Consider the following 20019-nt stretch of genomic DNA (forward strand, 5'->3'; position numbering starts at 1 on the left):
AATAGTTCACTTACCTAATAGTTCACTTACCCAATAGTTCACTTACCTAATAGTTCACTTATAAGGCGTGAGCATTAATAAGACCGACAAACTGCAGGCACGAATTCCTAACTGGAAATAGCAGAAAAAAGGTCCTTCGAACGTATGCCCGGAAATGAATCGTTGCCACGGCAGATGGCGCTGACGAATGAAAGTTCCTCTGACCACGTGTCGTGTATTCCTTGTGTGTTCCAGGCTGTGTGATTGACGCAGCGTCCTTTAAGCAGCACAGTGACTTCGCAATGGTTAGTACACTGGACTCGCATTCGGGGGGGCCAACGGTACAAACCCGCCTCCGCCCACCCTGATTTAGGTTTTCCATTATTTCTCTAAATCGCTTCAGGTAAATGCCGGGATGGTTCCTCTGTACGGGCACGGTCGACTTCCATCCCCATCCTTCCATAATGCGATGGGGCCGATGACTTCGCTGTTTGGTCCCCTCAACCAACCAACTAAGCAGCAGAATGGTCCGGTATTCAGGTCGGGAACAAGCCGATATGGTGTTTGTGTACGCCAGTCAGATGCAAACGGTCGAGAGACAGCACGGCTATACCAAAGTAAGTACCCTCACAGACGCCAACCACATCACACAACTATTGGTGTTTGTGCGATCATGGGTCCTTTCAGACAGATGAACGTGGAGGGAAGCGGCCGACTGAGCGTACACCAGATTTGGAGGACCGGGCTCCAAAGGATGTTGAGACGAAGTCTCATACAAGCTCTAGGGAAGTGGCCCGCCAACACTGTGTAAGGCAAAGTACGATTATGTGTATCGTTCATGATAACTGCTTTTACCCTTATCACCTGCAAAGAACGCAAGGATTATCAGCAGAGGATTTCCCTCTACGGGCAGTATTTTGTCGATGGTTTTTGCACCAGAGTGCCACAATTATGGGATTTCTGTTGTCAGGCCTCTTTGCTACGAACCATTCGGTGTCTACAGTACACCTTCAAAACACAAGGAATACAGGGCACATGGTCAGAGGAACTTCCAGTCCTCATCTACCATGCCAACGATGCATTTCCGGGCACATGTTCATAGGACCTTTTCTCCTCCGTTTCCGTTCAGAAACCTGTTCCTGTAGTTCGTTAGTGAGCCCTGTATATGAAACAGTGAAGAGTAATGGTCATATAACACCTCTTTGTCGTACGTCCGGCGCTGATATTACGTCTGAGGATTTCTATTCGTTCAGAACGACATGTTCTGTTTGCTAGAAACTTTTCAATCCAGTCACATAGCTGGTCTGGCATTCCAGTCGATCATATTTTGTTCATCATGTGACAATTTGGAACTATAATGAATGCCTTGTGGAAGTCAAGGAGTGCGACATGAACGTGGCCGCTGGTATCTTCTGCTTTTTGGGTCTCTCTGACAAACAGAGCGAGCTGGGTTTCACCGGCTCATTTTTTTTTATTTTTTTATTTTTTATACATGTTTATTCGCACAGAAGGGATTTTCTTTCTCAGTAAGTGTCATAACACACGAGCACCAAACGTGTTTCAGAATTTTACAACAGACTATCCATAGTTTTTGTGCATCTGCACAAAAATCGTTTTTGAAAACTATTTATTAACTCCAATTTTCTGTACCATATTTCGATTATGGCCAAGCCGTCTTCTTTAGGTACAGTGACCTGCGTTATGTGTAACCGCTGCCTGGAATCCAGTCAGCTTGTGCAGTGCACGCCCGTTGACACGCATTTGTTACTCATTTGTTTTTCGGAATCCGCATTATTGTTCCGTAAAACGCACATTCTCTATAAGTGCTCCAACTCTGACGAATGATATTACCGGCGAGATCTTATAAATCGAATGCCAGATCCTAAGACTCACTTAAATCGAAATTTTCCGACATCTTTATTTCGACAGATTCCGTATTCACGCTGCCCCAAGGACTTGGCTCTAAGCACCAGTGGCCAGACGATACTGGCGTGGTCGTAAAAAACTTTCATTATTACACTCGAGCCAGTGTTCGGCGACAGCTGATTTGCTCCGTTGTTTTCGTGTCGCTGTTTTCCTTGCACATCTCGACAAATAGCCTGCCTAACATAAAATATGCCTCGTTCGCATAGAATTGATTCCATGTTTTTAGATTTCCAGAAGGCTTTCGATACCGTTCCTCACAAGCGACTTCTAACTAAACTGCGTGCTACTGGAATATCGTCTCAGTCGTGCGACTGGATTCGTGATTTCCTGTCAGAAAGATCACAGTTCGTAGTAATAGACGGAAAGTCATCGAGTAAGTAATACCCGACGTTCCACAAAGAAGTGTTATAGGCCGTCTATTGTTCCTGAGCTATATTAACGACATAAGAGACAGTCTGAGTAGTCGTCTTAGATTGTTTGCAGATGATGCTGTCATTTACCGTCTTGTGAAGTCATAAGATCAAATAGATAATGTGGTGTGTAGAGGAAACCAAAGACTGCAATTCATTGGCAGAATACTTAGAAGGTGCAACAGGTGTACTAAAAAGACTGCTTCCACCACGCTTGCCGGCCGTAGTGGCCGAGCGGTTCTAGGCGCTTCAGTCTAGACCCGCGCGACCGCTATGGTCGCAGGTTCGAATAATGCCTCGAGCATGGATGTGTGTGATGTCCTTAGATTTGTTAGGTTTAAGTAGTTCTAAGTTCTAGGGGACTGATGACCTCAGATGTTAAGTCCCATAGTGCTCAGAGCCATTTGAACCATTTGAACACCACGCTTGTCCAACCTATTCTGGAGTATTGCTGTGAGGTGTGGGATCCGCATCAGGTGGCACTGACGGATGACATCGACAAAGTTCAAAGAAGGGCGGCTCGTTTTGTATTATCGCGAAATAGGGGAGATAGTGCCACAGACATGATACGTGAATTGGAGTGGCTACCATTAAAACAAAGGCGTTTTTCGTTGCGACTGGGTCTTCTTATGAAATTTCAATCAGCAGTTTCCTCTGATTGCGAAAACATTCTGTTGGCACCCACCTACATAGGGAGAAATGATCACGATAAAATAAGAGAAATCAGGGCTCGCACAGAAAAATTTAAGTGCTCGTTTTTCCCGCGCGCCGTTCTAGAGTGGAACGGTATAGGTGGTTCATTGAACCCTCTGCCAGGCATTTTATTGTGAATAGCAGAGTAATCATTTAGATGTAGATGAAACTACTGGGTCGTCATTTCCTTCTTCCTCATTCGAATAGGTCTCTGATTAAAACCATTCCCGAAAAAAGTCTGGGGAAGTAAAAAGACCTAAAACGAACTGGAAATCGCACTGAAAGAGAAAACTAAAAAGCAAGCCAAAAGGGGAAAACGTGCACTAAAAGAGAAAAAAGCGGTAGAAGGAATTAAAATAATGTAGTTAATGACCTGGGCTGGCTGATTGCAAGAATAAAAAAAGGATGAGCCAGCCATTCTGCAATGCACTAAAATCGACACCCTAGAAACATAAGGCTAGGGAAACACAGATAGGGAAAAGACGAACATCAAGGCGAAAAACAGCTAAGAAAGTGCGAGGAAGAGTTAACATGGTGGGAGGACGGGTTAAGTCCTAATCTACCTTTCACCAGATAATAGACTAACTCGCACTCTTTCACGGATCACGTACGCTGACAGGAGAACCTAGTTCCTCGTGGACTCGGTATGTCTAGAGAGTAATTAAACGTGAGTTAATAAGTTGTAAAATACTGGAAAGTTTTTAGACAAGCAGAAAACCTCGGCCGAGGGATTAAACGTAAACACTCCCGGAAATGACCCCCGCCTTTCTCGACCTCACCGTCCGCGGCGGTCCCCAGGGGACACCCAACACTGCGGCCGCCCCGCTGCAGCAGGTAGCGGGCACCCAGTTCGCCCCGACCGTAAGCCGATCCCTTTGTTTCGGACGCGGGCGGAGGCGCGGCACACGACACTTATCGAGTATTTATAAACACGGGGGCCGCGGCAAGCTGTCCGCAGCCGGCGACTACCGGAGGAAGTGGAGCGGCAAAATAAACTCCACTTTACGACCTCTCCCGACCGACAATATGACGGCCCGCACGCCGAAAGGACCGCCGCACTAAAACCGTGTTGTTTTCGCGAAAGAGAAACCTTTGTGAATCCCTACGCCGCGGCCTCACACACGTACACACGACTGTCGGCCCCTTGTATACAAGGCTCGTTCGGAGCGAGTTGTGCTCTCGGCCGTTATCCTGCACGTGTCCGCCCACTATTTCCGAATTTTCCACTTTGTTGTCGAGCGGACAGCGTCTTCGGGCGGAACCACTGGTTAGGTGAGAACTTTTAACACTCCAGCAGTGTGTTCTCCTAGAATAGCACCGAGTTGGCCGCTGAGCTAAACGTCCCCGCATGATGTACAGATGAGCACCGACACCATCTATGGTGTCTTAATAATCAGGTGCATACACCTAGTAATCGGATCGATATGCATCCTGTTACATTTAAACAAACGCCGATGCATACACTGCTCAACAGTACAATCTGCACTACTGGCCATTAAAATTGCTAAACCATGAAGATGACGTGCTACAGACGCGAAATTTAACCGACAGAAAGAAGATGCTGTGATATGCAAATGATTACCTTCTCAGAGCATTCACACAAGGTTGGCGCCAGTGGCGACACCTACAACGTGCTGACATGAGGAAAGTTTCCGACCGATTTCTCACACACAAACAGCACTTGACCGGTGTTGCTTGGTGAAACGTTGTTGTGATGCCTCGTTTAAGGAGGAGAAATGCGTACCATCACGTTTCCGACTTTGATAAAGGTCGGATTGTAGCCTATCGCGATTGCGGTTTATCGTATCGCGACATTGCTGCTCGCGTTGGTCGAGATCCAATGACTGTTACCAGAATATGGAATCGGTGGGTTCAGGAGGGTAAAACGGAACGCCGTGCTGGATCCCAACGGCCTCGTATCACTAGCAGTCGAGATGACAGGCATCTTATCCGCATGACTGTAACGGATCGTGCAGTCACGTCTCGATCCCTGAGTCAACAGATTGGGACGTTTGCAAGACAACAACCATCTGCACCAACAGTTCGACGACGTTTGCAGCAGCATGGACTATCAGCTCGGAGACCATGGCTGCGGTTACCCTTGGCGCTGCATCACAGACAGGAGCTCCTGCGATGGTGTACTCAACGACAAACCTGGGTGCACGAATGGCAAAACGTCATTTTTTCGGATGAATTCAGGTTCTGTTGACAGCATCATGATGGTCGCATCCGTTTTTGGCGGTGAACTCACATTGGAAGCGTGTATTCGTCATCGCCATACTGGCGTATCACCCGGCGTGATGGTATGGGGTGCGATTGGCTACACGTCTCGGGCACCTCTTGTTCGCATTGACGGCATTTCGAACAGTGGACGTTACATTTTAGATAACCCGTGGCTCTACCCTTCATTCGATCCCTGCGAAACCCTACATTTCAGCAGGATAATGCACGACCGCATGTTGCAGGTCCTGTACGGTCCTTTCTGGATACAGAAAATGTTCGACTGCTGCCCTGGCCAACACATTCTCCAGATCTCTCACCAACTGAAAACGTCTGGTCAATGGTGGCCGAGCAACAGGCTCGTCACAATACGCCAGTCACTACTCTTGAAGAACTGTGGTATCGTGTTGAAGCTGCATGGGCAGTTGTACCTGTACACGCCATCCAAGCTCCGTTTGACTCAATGCCCAGACGTATCAAGGCCGTTATTACGGCCAGAGGTGGTTGTTCTGGATACTGATTTCTCAGGATCCATGCACCCAAATTGCGTGAAAATGTAATCACGCCCGTGTTCCCGGGTTCGATTCCCGGCGGGGTCAGGGATTTTTCTGCCTCATGATGGCTGGGTGTTGTGTGCTGTCCTTAGGTTAGTTAGGTGTAAGTAGTTCTACGTTCTAGGGGACTGACGACCATAGATGTTAAGTCCCATAGTGCTGAGAGCCATTTGAACCATTTTTTTGTAATCACATGTCAGTTCTAGTACATATATTTGTCCAATGAGTACCCGTTTATCATCTGCATTTCTTCTTGGTGTACCAATTTTAATGGCCAGTAGTGTATTATTACTGTAGAGATATTCTGGTGTGGCTCAATCATTAAGCAACCTCTGGAAGCCACTAACGGCCAGTTCCTACCCTTATATATCGGATAAAGGTACTAAATCCTAGATATGTTTAATCTGACAGGGACTGACAATACGACACTGCCTGGAAAGAATAACGTAAGAGCTCGGCAGGCGCAGTTTCGTCATTCTGCAGCGTGACTTACCATACAGTTACAAAATTGTTATACAACTGTGACTTCTCATAGACATCTTACTTATTCAGAATTAAGTTAAAAATCCGGAAAAGCGCTAATCACAAAACGTTAGTTTGTTATTACTTCATAAAGTCGTGAGATGGGAACGTTAGTATGACTAAGGTAATGTAAAATGGAAATTTCAAGTAAACTTATTATTTATTAAAGTAATTATTATGGCAAACTCTCAAGCAGATTAATACATGAACCATCCGCGAGGCTTGGGGCAGTCACGTGCTGCCCAATTCCTGAATCGGCAATAAGAGGCTATAAATTTTAGGTTGACAAACCAACGAAAAATAAGCTTCACACGAAAAAACGTGTAGAATTCAATGTTGATTATTTTCGAGGGTGACTTGCTGGTGCTAAAATTACCCCGCCCCCTGGGGGGTGGGGCGGGAGGCAATTTAAAAATTTCAAATGGGAACCCCATTTTTATTGCACAATCAGATTCTACATAAAAAACTACGTACATTTTGTCTTAAACATTTGTTTTGATTCTTGGTAGTTGGCGCTGTAATTCGAGAAAATCCATGTTCTCATTTTTGCGTGGAAAATGGTTACGGATGAATAAAAAATACTTATTTACTTCGTGAATTTTGATTCGCTAAAACTAAAACTCTCCCTCGCCTTTTAACTCCGTAAGCACAGTCATTGTAGAAACTGGAGTGGAGGTAGCACTTTGGCGCTCACAAGTGATTCCTTCTGCTAATTCCAGGCTGTTTTTACAACTACCGTCTGCAATTCTCGACGGTCCCTGTCTGTCAGTATTTCAGACCTGGTTGATCTTAATTTAGCTATGATTGTTCCTTCACTTTCCCACTTCAGAATCAAATCACCGACAGTCGACTTGGGCAACTCTAGAAGTGTTGAAATGTCGCTGATGGATCTGTCGCTCAGGTGATGACTAGTTCACGTTCGAAGTGACTGAAATCTCCTAATCGACCCAGTCTGCTGTTACTGCTACTTTAGTGACAACGCAATACGCCCGCCACCTTTTATACTGACGGGTCCGCCTCTCAAGAGATCTAGTGGTCAGTTCCGCTCTGCAGAGGTGTGTCCAGTACTTTCGATCAGATAGTGTATTTTGAAAAATAAAACCATTGAAATGTTCTGGCAGATTAAAACTGTGTTGCCGGACATAGACTCTAACTCGGGACCTTTGCCTTTCACGGGCAAGTGCTCTACCAACGGAGCTAACCCAGTACGACCTGTCCTCACAGTTTCAGTACTGCCAGCAACTCGTCTCCTAGTTTCCAAACTTCACAGAAGCTCCTCTGCGAACCTTGCACAACTAGTACTCCTAGAAGAAATGATATTGCGGAGATGTGGCTTAGCCATAGCCTGGGGGATGTTTCCAGAATGAAATTTTCCCACTCTGCAGCGGAGTGTGTGCTGATATGAAACTTCCTGGCAGATTAAAACTGTGTGCCGGATTGAGACTCGAGGCAAAGGTCCCGAGTTCGAGTCTCGGTCCGGCACACAGTGTTAATCTGCCAGGAAGTTTCGTATCAGCGCACACTCCGCTGCAGAGTGAAAATTTCATTCTGAAATAAAACTGTTTTTTACACGAAGAAGAAACTTAACTGGCTCACCTTGCAGAAGGTCTCTCGCAATGGCGTTCTGCTGGAGCGAGCGCAGGTGCTTCTGGTAGAGCCGCTTCTGGGCCAGCAGCGCTTCGGCTGACTGCAGGCGAGATCTCACGTCCGGGCTGTCCTCGCTCGACTGCTGTCTGCAACACACCGCAGAGTCCAGTTCCTTATCTGTCGAGCACAGGTTTCTTTCTGTTTAAATAAACTAACGGGAATTGAGAGAGCTTCACAGCGAACACTGGAAAAATTGGAAATTTGTGGTAAGCCCTATGCGACCAAACTGCTCAGGTCATCGGTCCCTAGGCTTACGCACTACTTAATCTAATTTAAACTTACGCTAAGGACAACACACACACCCATGCACGAGGGAGGACTCGAGCCTCCGACGCGGGGAGCCGCGCGAACCGTGACAAGACGCCTCAGACCACACGCACGAACACTTTGATCGAACGCTACCAAACGACAGTTTTTCCATGCCTGTGGGATACGTTAGTTAAAATTGCATCCTTAAGAGATCTTTTCTTTCAGTCTAGATAAAAGCCATTCCTACAGATGAAGGCCGGCCGGAGTGGCCGAGCGGTTCTAGGCGCTACAGTCTGGAACCGCGCGATCGCTGCTGTCGCAGGTTCGAATCCTGCCGCGGGCATGGGAGTTTGTGATGTCCTTAGGTTAGTTAGGTTTAAGTTGTTCTCAGTTCTAGGGGACTGATGACCTCAGAAGTTAAGTTCCATAGTACTCAGAGCCATTTGAACCATTTTGAACCGACAGATGAAGAATGGTGTGAGTAGACGACGGCTTTTGGATCTGCCTAACGTTGCTGGTACTTTTCAAGTGGCCATTGTAAAACAGAATGTCCAGAAGATGTGTACGTGCAGCTTATAACTATTTTTCGGAGTTTGAGAAAGGGAATCGTGGGTATGGGGGCCGTAGCAGCATTGTAACCTCCCCCCCTCACTTATCGACCTTAATGACCGTGAAAAATTAAACCGCGTGTACCTAATGGAAATTTGGGAAAAGCAATCGTCACCGAAGTTAACCTGTCGGTAAAGAGGGAGGAAAGGGTTACATCTAAATGAAAGGAAAAATGCAAATGAAACTGGTGGAAATTAATTTTGAAAAGGAGTAAAGTTAATAAAGAAAGTAAATGTGCAGCCGTTTCGTTAACAATCAACTAGTGGTAATTAGATATTTGAGATTTGGGGGAAATTATGGTCGCCAGTCCTAAGGACAATTACTATAGTAACTGGAAAAGAAAGATTATTACACATATAATTAGCACTAGAAGCGTGGCAACTGAAGGTTGACACGTGCAGTGTGAAAACTGAAAGTTTGTCAGAAGTAATAAATTTCGCTACACTCTGACTTAATTTAGCAAAAGAATTAATAAAACAGGAAAATCGAAAGTTAATTTAGTGACTGAAGTTAATAGTGAGCTTTCTTTCTGCAGCACATCGAAATTCAGTAAAATACAGTTAGTCTTGGACTACCTCAACAATCATTTCTAAAGCTACTTGAATCTACGCAATTTAGAAAGAAGAGATTTAACGTTGAACTTGAATTAAACGATTCTGAACAATTAACAATAGTAAAATTTACTACCTACCAAGCTGAGCTGCAGTCACAGGTATGCTAAAATACGGTAACAAAACTCGCACTCTTAATTCGTGCTTGTGTAATCTAAATATTGTAGCCAGCTATGAAAACTTTAACTGAACTTTGAAATTAAAGCAGTGAAATGCTATATTATTATTTTAATGCTGGCGTTTGAATTTCAACGACACTCGGGTTCATTCCGGAAAAGGAAGGGACCCTGCTTGGTAATGCAATTGGGACAATGAACAACAAATGTTCATGCTAAGTTGCTGTAATTATAGTTACGAAAATGGTACAGTTTGAAAAGCTGAGGTCTGCCATACAGTTCTAAAACTTTACGTGCTTCCAGTCTTCCTTGTTGGTTGATTGAAGGTTTGAAGCCGTCGATCGAGGAGGTGGCGACAGTCACTCATTGTCGGCCGTCGCTGTTGCAGAAGCTGGATGTTGGCGCGCCATCCTCTCGACACGGTCACCAGGCGAAACGGGCTCTTGACGTGCGCCAGCTAATGCTTCCCGTCCGCGACACCGTGTCAGAAACTATCATCGCAAGTCGAGCGCAATTACATGCTGCCAAACCCCGAAATCGCGGCAACTCGCGGGAGCTTTACACAACACACCTGCTCCACTCGCTACTCCAGCCAGACTCACTCTGCTCAGCCCGCGCTCCACGCGGCAGAGTTAACACTACCAAAGATCCTACACACTTTGATTCTTCACACGACCTATCGATGTAATCGTTCGATAGCAGTTTTCCCTAGGCAAGACCCAGCGTAAAAATACAAATAATATTTACGAAACAAACCAATTATACATCGACATAAATGCATATATATATATATATATATATATATATATATATATATATATATATATATATATATATACTCCTGGAAATTAAAATAAGAACACCGTGAATTCATTGTCCCAGGAAGGGGAAACTTTATTGACACATTCCTGGGATCAGATACATCACATGATCACACTGCCAGAACCACAGGCACACAGACACAGGCAACAGAGCATGCACAATGTCGGCACTAGTACAGTGTATATCCACCTTTCGCAGCAATGCAGGCTGCTATTCTCCCATGGAGACGATCGTAGAGATGCTGGACGTAGTCCTGTGGAACGGCTTGCCATGCCATTTCCACCTGGCGCCTCAGTTGGACCAGCGTTCGTGCTGGACGTGCAGACCGCGTGAGACGACGCTTCATCCAGTCCCAAACATGCTCAATGGGGGACAGATCCGGAGATCTTGCTGGCCAGGGTAGTTGACTTACACCTTCTAGAGCACGTTGGGTGGCACGGGATACATGCGGACGTGCACTGTCCTGTTGGAACAGCAAGTTCCCTTGCCGGTCTAGGAATGGTAGAACGATGGGTTCGATGACGGTTTGGATGTACCGTGCACTATTCAGTGTCCCCTCGACGATCACCAGTGGTGTACGGCCAGTGTAGGAGATCGCTCCCCACACCATGATGCCGGGTGTTGGCCCTGTGTGCCTCGGTCGTATGCAGTCCTGATTGTGGCGCTCACCTGCACGGCGCCAAACACGCATACAACCATCATTGGCACCAAGGCAGAAGCGACTCTCATCGCTGAAGACGACACGTCTCCATTCGTCCCTCCATTCACGCCTGTCGCGACACCACTGGAGGCGGACTGCACGATGTTGGGGCGTGAGCGGAAGACGGCCTAACGGTGTGCGGGACCGTAGCCCAGCTTCATGGAGACGGTTGCGAATGGTCCTCGCCGATACCCCAGGAGCAACAGTGTCCCTAATTTGCTGGGAAGTGGCGGTTCGGTCCCCTACGGCACTGCGTAGGATCCTACGGTCTTGGCGTGCATCCGTGCGTCGCTGCGGTCCGGTCCCAGGTCGACGGGCACGTGCACCTTCCGCCGACCACTGGCGACAACATCGACGTACTGTGGAGACCTCACGCCCCACGTGTTGAGCAATTCAGCGGTACGTCCACCCGGCCTCCCGCATGCCCACTATACACCCTCCCTCAAAGTCCGTGAACTGCACATACGGTTCACGTCCACGCTGTCGCGGCATGCTACCAGTGTTAAAGACTGCGATGGAGCTCCGTATGCGACGGCAAACTGGCTGACACTGACGGCGGCGGTGCACAAATGCTGCGCAGCTAGCGCCATTCGACGGCCAACACCGCGGTTCCTGGTGTGTCCGCTGTGCCGTGCGTGTGATCATTGCTTGTACAGCCCTCTCGCAGTGTCCGGAGCAAGTATGGTGGGTCTGACACACCGGTGTCAATGTGTTCTTTTTTCCATTTCCAGGAGTGTATATATATATATATATATATATATATATATATATATATATATACAAACAGTAAAACAATTACAATATAAAAAGAGACAGAAATGTCATATCTTGAGGTAACAAAACAAGGAAAAAAATTAGAGTACACCAGATGGAAATAAGAGGATATGCATTTCCAGCGTTACAGCATCATAGCGACAGTTCGCACATACAGCTGGCTATAATGCAATTACTGCAGAATCACTCGTGATGAGATCAAGTGAAGACGACAATGTAGGGCAAGTCCCTTCCAAAAGGGCTGGACTGCGACATCTTAGGATTGTATTGTATTGTACTGTATGTTAACCGGGGACCTAGAAACGACGCCGTCCCCGCCGCAGCCGCAGTGGTCCGCAACCCCACGACGACTACCGCAGTCCACTTCATCCCTCCGCCGCCCCGCACCGAACCCAGGGTTATTGTGCGGTTCGGCCCCCGGTGGACTCCCCAGAGAACGTCTCACACCAGACGAGTGTAACCCCTATGTTTGAGTGGTAGAGTAATGGTGGTGTACGCGTACGTGGAGAACTTGTTTGCGCAGCAACCGCCGACATACTGTAACTGAGGCGGAATAAGGGGAACCAGCCCGCATTCGCCGAGGCAGATGGAAAACCGCCTAAAAACCACCCACAGACTGGCCGGTTCACCGGGCGGATTCGTGCCGGGGACCAGGCGCTCCTTCCCGCCCGCACGTCTTAGGATAGTTCAGTTGGCTTTGTATAATAGGCAGGTGGCAACAACTGATATCCAAACAGTCGCCACTGACGGGACCATATCACTGAAAGCTCAGCAGGGATCTGGAGTTGCCAAGCGTCTTTTATCCTAGCATCACATCACTGACAACAGAGACTTCAAGTGATGCAAAGCCAAGAGTCAACTGGAACATTTGGTGGGATTCTTCGGTGTTCAGCAATGAGTCTCGCTTCTGTTCGCTGCGGTCAGAGCAGTGCAAGCGCGTCTGTAGACGACATGGTGGAACGTCACAGGAAGGAGCGTTTCTCGAGACTATTACCACACCAAATCTTGAAATCAGGGTGTGGGAAGCCACTGGATATGACAACGACAAAAAATGGCTCTGAGCACTATGGGACTTAACTTCTGAGGTCATCAGTCCCCTTGAACTTAGAACTACTTAAACCTAACTAACCTAAGGACATCACACACATACATGGCCGAGGCAGGTTCAAATGGTTCAAATGGCTCTGAGCACTATAGGACTCAACTGCTGTGGTCATCAGTCCCCTAGAACTTAGAACTAATTAAACCTAACTAAGGACATCACACACATCCATGCCCGAGGCAGGATTCGAAGCTGAGACCGTAGCAGCAGCGCGCCGAGTCAGGATTCGAACCTGCGACCGTAGCGGTCTTGCGGTTCCAGACTGTAGCGCCTAGAGCCGCTCGGCCACCTCGGCCGGTGCGACAACACTGATGTGGTAACTGTTGAAGGGAGGCTGAATGGTCACCAACATTTGGCGAGAATGGTAAACCCTATTGGCGTGCCCTTTTTGACTAGGGTACCACAATAATGCATGACGCTACACTTCACTTCATCCCACAAACAATTTGAGGAACGTACGAAACTTTGACTAACCTACTTTGTCGTATGATTTGTGACCTACAGAACACGTCTGAGATCTGGTATCGGACACTGATTCAGATTCCCCACACAGCCCGAGATTCGATATAGAGTAAAGGTCAGAGATACTCGGGCTTCATAGCACGGCCGCAGCTAGCTCCCTTGGACGGTGCTGCAACGGGCATATCACGTGGGCCTGTCCAATGCTGCAACGGTGTCCGCGAAAGGTGGCAGGACTTCCGGCCCTCCGACACATGATAGTAGACCCGTTACGCCAGTCCATCTGGCATTATTGTGTTTGATTCTGCATATACGCAAATTGCCTTTAATATGCGATGGACATACTTCGTTGTGCAAACCAGTCACCGGATGCTCTGTACCGGCGTGTAAGTGAAATAATTTGCATAGGTGAGGCACGTATTTGAGTACGTCACGGTACCACCACGCCCTTGTGTGTGGGCGGACTACTGAGACGTTGGGAGTGGAGAAATAGGAAGTACCCCATAACAAACCAAAACTCTGGACCGAACACAGTAGATGCTAAGTCGGCTATATCATAACTTCGCACTTCTTCCTCTCAGGCTGTAAATTCTTACGAGTGCAGTTCCACTCGTAACTACAGAACGCAGCATGTCATTCTCAATGGAGAGAAGTCTTTCGAAGTAAGAGTGATTTCAGGTGTGCCGCAGGGGAGTGTCATAGGACCGTTGCTATCACAATATACATAAATGACCTTGTGGATGACATCGGAAGTTCACGGAGGCTTTTTGCAGATGATGCTGTGGTGTATCGAGAGGATGTAACAATGGAAAATTGTACTGAAATGCAGGAGGATCTGCAGCGAATTGACGCATGGTGCAGCGAATGGCAAATGAATCTCGATGTAGACAAGTGTAATGTGCTGCGAATACATAGAAAGATAGATCCCTTATCATTTAGCAACAAAATAGCAGGTCAGCAACTGGAAGCAGTTAATTCCATAAATTATCTGGGAGTACGCATTAGGAGTGATTTAAAATGGACTGATCATATAAAGTTGATCGTCGGTAAAGCAGATGCCAGACTGAGATTCATTGGAAGAATCCTATGGAAATGCAATCCGAAAACAAAGGAAGTAGGTTACAGTACGCTTGTTCGCCCCCTGCTTGAATACTGCTCGGCAGTGTGGGATCCGTACCAGATAGGGTTGATAGAAGAGATAGAGAAGATCCAACGGAGAGCAGCGCGCTTCGTTACAGGATCATTTAGTAATCGCGAAAGCGTTACGGAGATGATAGATAAACTCCAGTGGAAGACTCTGCAGGAGAGACGCTCAGTAGCTCGGTGCGGGCTTTTGTTAAAGTTTCGAGAACATACCTTCACCGAGGAGTCAAGCACTATATTGCTCCCTCCTACGTATATCTCGCGAAGAGACCGTGAGGATAAAATCAGAGAGATTAGAGCCCACACAGAAGCATACCGACACGAACAATACGAGACTGGAATAGAGGGGAGAACCGATAGAGGTACTCAAGGTACCCTCCGCCACACACCGTCAGGTGGCTTGCGGAGTATGGATGTAGATGTAGATGTAGATATGTAGCAGCGCAATCAATCCGGAGCAACTACTTACATGCGCTGACAAATTTAAGGATAGAGCTTACGGACAAGGGAACCTCCCCATTGCACCTCCCTCAGATTTAGTGGTAAGCTGGTCCAGTGCATAGCCCGTGAAAAACTGAACACACATTAAGCATGCAAACAGGAAGAAGGTGTACTGAACTATGAAAAAAAAAGCAAAGTACAAACAGTGAACGGTCCAAGCTTAACAAGTGCAAGCTCGAGGAAAGCTCAAGAGCCGTGGCGTAGTGGTTAAGCGGACACAGCACTGGACTGCGAAGTGGGCGAGCCGGGTTCTTTTACCCTTCATGGCACTTCTTTTTATTATTTTTTTTCGCAACTTTATAAACTGTCCGTCCGGTCATTGGAATGTTTGTTCTTTTTCTGTAGTCTCGTAGTTGTCATACTAAACACTGGTTATGGAGTATCAGTCATGTGCTGAGAATACATTAACGTCGCAAGTAAATGTGATGAATAGCGAGAGCAGGCGAAATACGACATAGACGTCTCACAGAAACGAAAACAACAAATAAACGGATGTGAGCTATGTTACAACAAAGGAGTTTAAGAGTCGAAACTTCCAAAACGGAACGCAACTTCAAAAACGTTGAAAACATATATTTTGACGGAGCAAAAAGAAACTGAGTGACTGTGAAACTTGCGTTCATTTGTTGAAGTTTATGTGACAAACTATTATGTTTTCATCATTTCCTTGGGAGTCATCGCACGCACATTCATACGAACACCTATATCGGGCAAGGATGCATATCACACGCACTCACCACACGTAGAAATTAGGTCCTATCATATGACACAGGTAATGTTACTAATGCCGTGTGTGACACACCAGACGTCTTTTACGAGGATTCGGTTGACTTGTCGCCGTGTCATCAAAAGTTTGCGGTTGCCATTCGAAAGCCACTTCCCTTCGGCTGCTAATAGAGTAGTTGTGCAGAATCAAATTACGGGTCCATTCGTTACACCTCGCTGTTGGAAACGGACGTAACACCACGACACGGACGCAAATCTGAATACAGCGAACAGTGAGAGAGAGAGAAAAAAATTGTCACTGAGTTTTGGACACGGATCGTCGAACGCGGCAGTCCAACACTAACCAGTTACCCACGACGCCTCTATTGTTTCAGGCTGCTCTGTTCAAATGGCTCTGAGCACTATGCGACTCAACTGATGAGGTCATCAGTCGCCTAGAACTTAGAACTAATTAAACCTAACTAACCTAAGGACAGCACACAACACCCAGCCATCACGAGGCAGAGAAAATCCCTGACCCCGCCGGGAATCGAACCCGGGAACCCGGGCGTGGGAAGCGAGAACGCTACCGCACGACCACGAGATGCGGGCAAGCTGCTCTGTACTATACTTCTTGTTCTTGGACAGCTCACTGTTTCTATTTTCCTTTTTTTCCCCACAGTTCCGTACAGCTTCTTCCCGTTTTCATGCTTGATCTGTATTCAATTTTCGACGGTCTCCACTGGGCCCCCCTTACCACTAAATCTGATGGGAAGGGGGTGGGGGGTGGGGGGTGCGATGGCGAATTTCCCTTGGGAGGAACAACGATAACAACGAAAGGAAAAGAATACCGGCACGCAACCCAACGGACCCTGTCAATGGCGCGTCATCACGAGGTGCAAAGCCTTATCGTGGATCTCTGTGGCCTTAATAATCAGCGTGATGACAACGCTAGAGGGATATAATGTCTCTTACCATCCCTTTCTTTTAGCTCTCAATATGTATTAACATAAATGTACTCACAACCCCGTGGAAGTCATACTGTTTCTTTCGTCTCATATCATTACTGAGGAATTAATGTCGACAGTGGTATCTGAAAATTTGTTTCCTTGGGTGGGTGATGTTCACAGGAGTTGCACTCACGAATTACATTGGTGAGAGACTGGATATGCCTGGACAGCACGCTAACACAAAAAAGGTCAGGCTAGGTAACAGTTTTTTCTTGTCTCAAATAACATACTTATACATACCCTTCTTTCTTTTCTAGTGTTATCACAATGCACGCTAGTTTTATTGATTTCTTTACCTTACGTCTTAGCTCATAACTGTAATTTGGAGGAGTACAAGGTGGGGGGGTAGTCTTATGTGATGTTTACATTAGCAGTACTCAGATGTCTTAACACACGCAGTATCGGGGTACACCACACAAACAATTCACTTTAGTTGCGTCACATACGAGTAAGTATCCTTAAGATAGACGATAAGAATTTTCTTTGCTACATTTCATGCTATGTTTGAATATTCCTTTGTACTTGTCAAGTGCCGGCCGCGGTGGTCTAGCGGTTCTAGGCGCGCAGTCCGGAACCGCGCGACTGCTACGGTCGCAGGTTCGAATCCTGCCTCGGGCATGGATGTGTGTGATGTCCTTAGGCTAGTTAGGTTTAAGTAGTTCTAAGTTCTAGGGGACTGATGACCTCAGATGTTAAGTCCCATAGTGCTCAGAGCCATTTGAACCATTTTGAACTTGTCAAGTAAACACGTTACTATTATCAAAATATATTTCGATATTAATTTCGGGTCGCATCCCAAGTATGAAGAACATTACTAACAAGGGAACCTCCCCATCGTACCCCCCTCAGATTTAGTTATAAGTTGGCACAGTGGATAGGCCTTGGAAAACTGAACACAGATCAATCAAGAAAACAGGAAGAAGTTGGGTGGAACTACGAAAAAATAAGCAAAATATACAAACTGAGTAGTCCATGCGCAAGATAGGCAACATGAAGGATAATGTCAGCACAGGTGCGCCGTGGGCTCGTGGTTAGCGTGAGCAGCTGCAAAACGAGAGGTTCTTGGTTCAAGTCTTCCCTCGAGTGATAAGTTTACTTTCTTTATTTTCGTAAAATTATGATCTGTCCGTTAGTTCATTGACGTCTCTGTTCACTGTAATACGTTTAGTGTCTGTGTTTTGCGACCGCACCGCGAAACCGTCGACGAAAGGACGTGCCTCTTCTATGGGAACTGAAAACATTTGATCGCAAGGTCCACAGGAAAACACGTCTGATATATTCTATACGACACTGGTGACGGCATGTGCGTCACATGACAGGAATATGTTGTCGATCCACCTGACTTGTACACTTAGCGAATGGGTAAATAGATTCTTCTACCTTTCCCGATTTAGGTTTCCTTGTGGATGTGATAATCACTCCCAAAAAAGTGGTGAAAACATAAGAGTTTGTGACATAAACTGAAAATAAAAAATTAAACTTTCCACTCGAGGGAATACTTGAACCAAGGACCTCTCGTTGCGCAGCTGCTCACGCTAACCACAGGACCACGGCACTCCTGAGCTCACCCTCTCCTTGCCTATGTTGCGCATGGACTATTCAGTTTGTATATTTTGCTTGTTTTTTCATAGTTCCACACAACTTCTTCCTGTTTTCTCGATTGATCTGTGTTCAGTTTTTCAAGGCCTATCCACTGTGCGAACTTATAATTAAATCTGAGGGGCCTGCGATAGGGAGGTTCCCTTGTAAGTTTTATAATCCTTAATATTATTTTCTTAAGTGATTCAGCTAACGATGATTGCTACTGATAACAATGTTATGTTATGTTAGCCGGGGACCTAGAAACGATAGAGGGGCTCTATCCCCGCTGCAGCCGCAGTGGTCCGCAATCCCACGACGACTACCGCAGTCCACTTCAACCCTCCGCCGCCCCACACCGAACCCAGGGTTATTGTGCGGTTCGTACGGCCCCCGGTGCCCCCCCTCCCCCCCCCCCGGGGGGGGCGTCTCACACCAGACGAGTGAAACCCCTATGTTTGCGTGGTAGAGTAATGGTGGTGTACGCTTGTTTGCGCAGCAATCGCCGACATAGTGTAACTGAGGCGTAATAAGGGGAACCAGCCCGCATTCGCCGAGGCAGATGGAAAACCGCCTAAAAGCCATTCACAGACTGGCCGGCTCACCGGACCTCGACACAAATCCGCCGGGCGGATTCGTGCCGGGGACCGGCGCTCTTTACCGCCCGGAAAGCCGTGCGTTAGACCGCACGGCCAACCAGTTGGGCGATAACACTTTAGGTAAACATTTAGTAAGGGTTGTGGTCAGTGGTTTGGCGAATTTGCGTCCTAGGATTGTGCAGGCGACAACCGAGATGGAGAGACAGAATCATTTGCGGACGCGCACCGTGAGTGGCACAGGATGGTGGGGGGGGGGGAGAGGGGGGGAGGGTCGTTGTTGCACCGGACGTGGGGGGCGCTGGCCTCCGCCTGGCAGCAGGGAGAGGCGAGCTGGAAGCTGGAGTGGCCACTTTCCTGGGTGGCGCACAGAGGAGCGGGCAAAGGACGGGGGGATTCCCGGGCAGCAGACTAGAGATGGGGGATCCGCTCTTGAACTGATTCATAGAATTGAATCTTTCAAAGGAGTGAACAATCAGTGATTCAGAAAAAAAGAATGGTAGCTCCAAACGTTTCCCACGGGAGAGAGAGAGAGAGAGAGAGAGAGAGAGAGAGACGGAGCATATCAGCAGTGCCTCTGCTGGTCACAGCACAGAGCACGCCACACAACACAGCCAGCGCCGGCCTCTGCCCTGCTTCTACCTTGGCTGCCTGCATTGTGCAGTGCCCCATTGGATTTTGTGTTTCACATATGCCGTGCCGTCTCTGTGCGTCGTCTGCCGCGTGCAGTGTCTGGCGCAGCTTAACTTCGCATCGCACTCTGTCGGCGATCGTTTCAGTCGCACGTCCTGCCCTCTGGGCAGCTGATGCGAGCAACAGGACAGAGAGCCACCTAGCGGATAACATAGGAACTACTTGCAACAACCTGCTCGCAAGGGAACGGACGATTTGTATCGGAGTGGGTGAGTTCACCGCTCCCCCCACCCTCGGAACTCGCCCGCTCAACGCTCACCCCACCGTTCTCGACTCTAGCCAGAGCGTTGAGCAAAGCAACTCAGGTGTCACTCTGGTCTCTGCGGTCTTAGCTCACGCAGTAATACAGCTCGCGGCTCGACCTGCTCGACTCAGCACCTCTGCATCGGAGTTTGTCTCT

The 20019-nt window shown here is 47.4% G+C and overlaps 1 protein-coding gene across 1 annotated transcript in view; it reads right to left on the reverse strand.

The window, feature by feature from the left end:
- The window catches only part of LOC126088488 (doublesex- and mab-3-related transcription factor 2), a 105337-nt gene that overhangs the window by 17063 nt on the left and 68255 nt on the right, over positions 1 to 20019 (reverse strand). The window contains exon 3 of the mRNA XM_049906628.1: positions 7901 to 8037. Within this exon, the coding sequence (XP_049762585.1) occupies positions 7901 to 8037 (137 nt within the window). The remainder of the gene's footprint in view (positions 1 to 7900; positions 8038 to 20019) is intronic.

This window comes from Schistocerca cancellata, chromosome 6 (genome assembly GCF_023864275.1).
Source record: "Schistocerca cancellata isolate TAMUIC-IGC-003103 chromosome 6, iqSchCanc2.1, whole genome shotgun sequence".
NCBI classification, from domain to species: domain Eukaryota; kingdom Metazoa; phylum Arthropoda; class Insecta; order Orthoptera; family Acrididae; genus Schistocerca; species Schistocerca cancellata.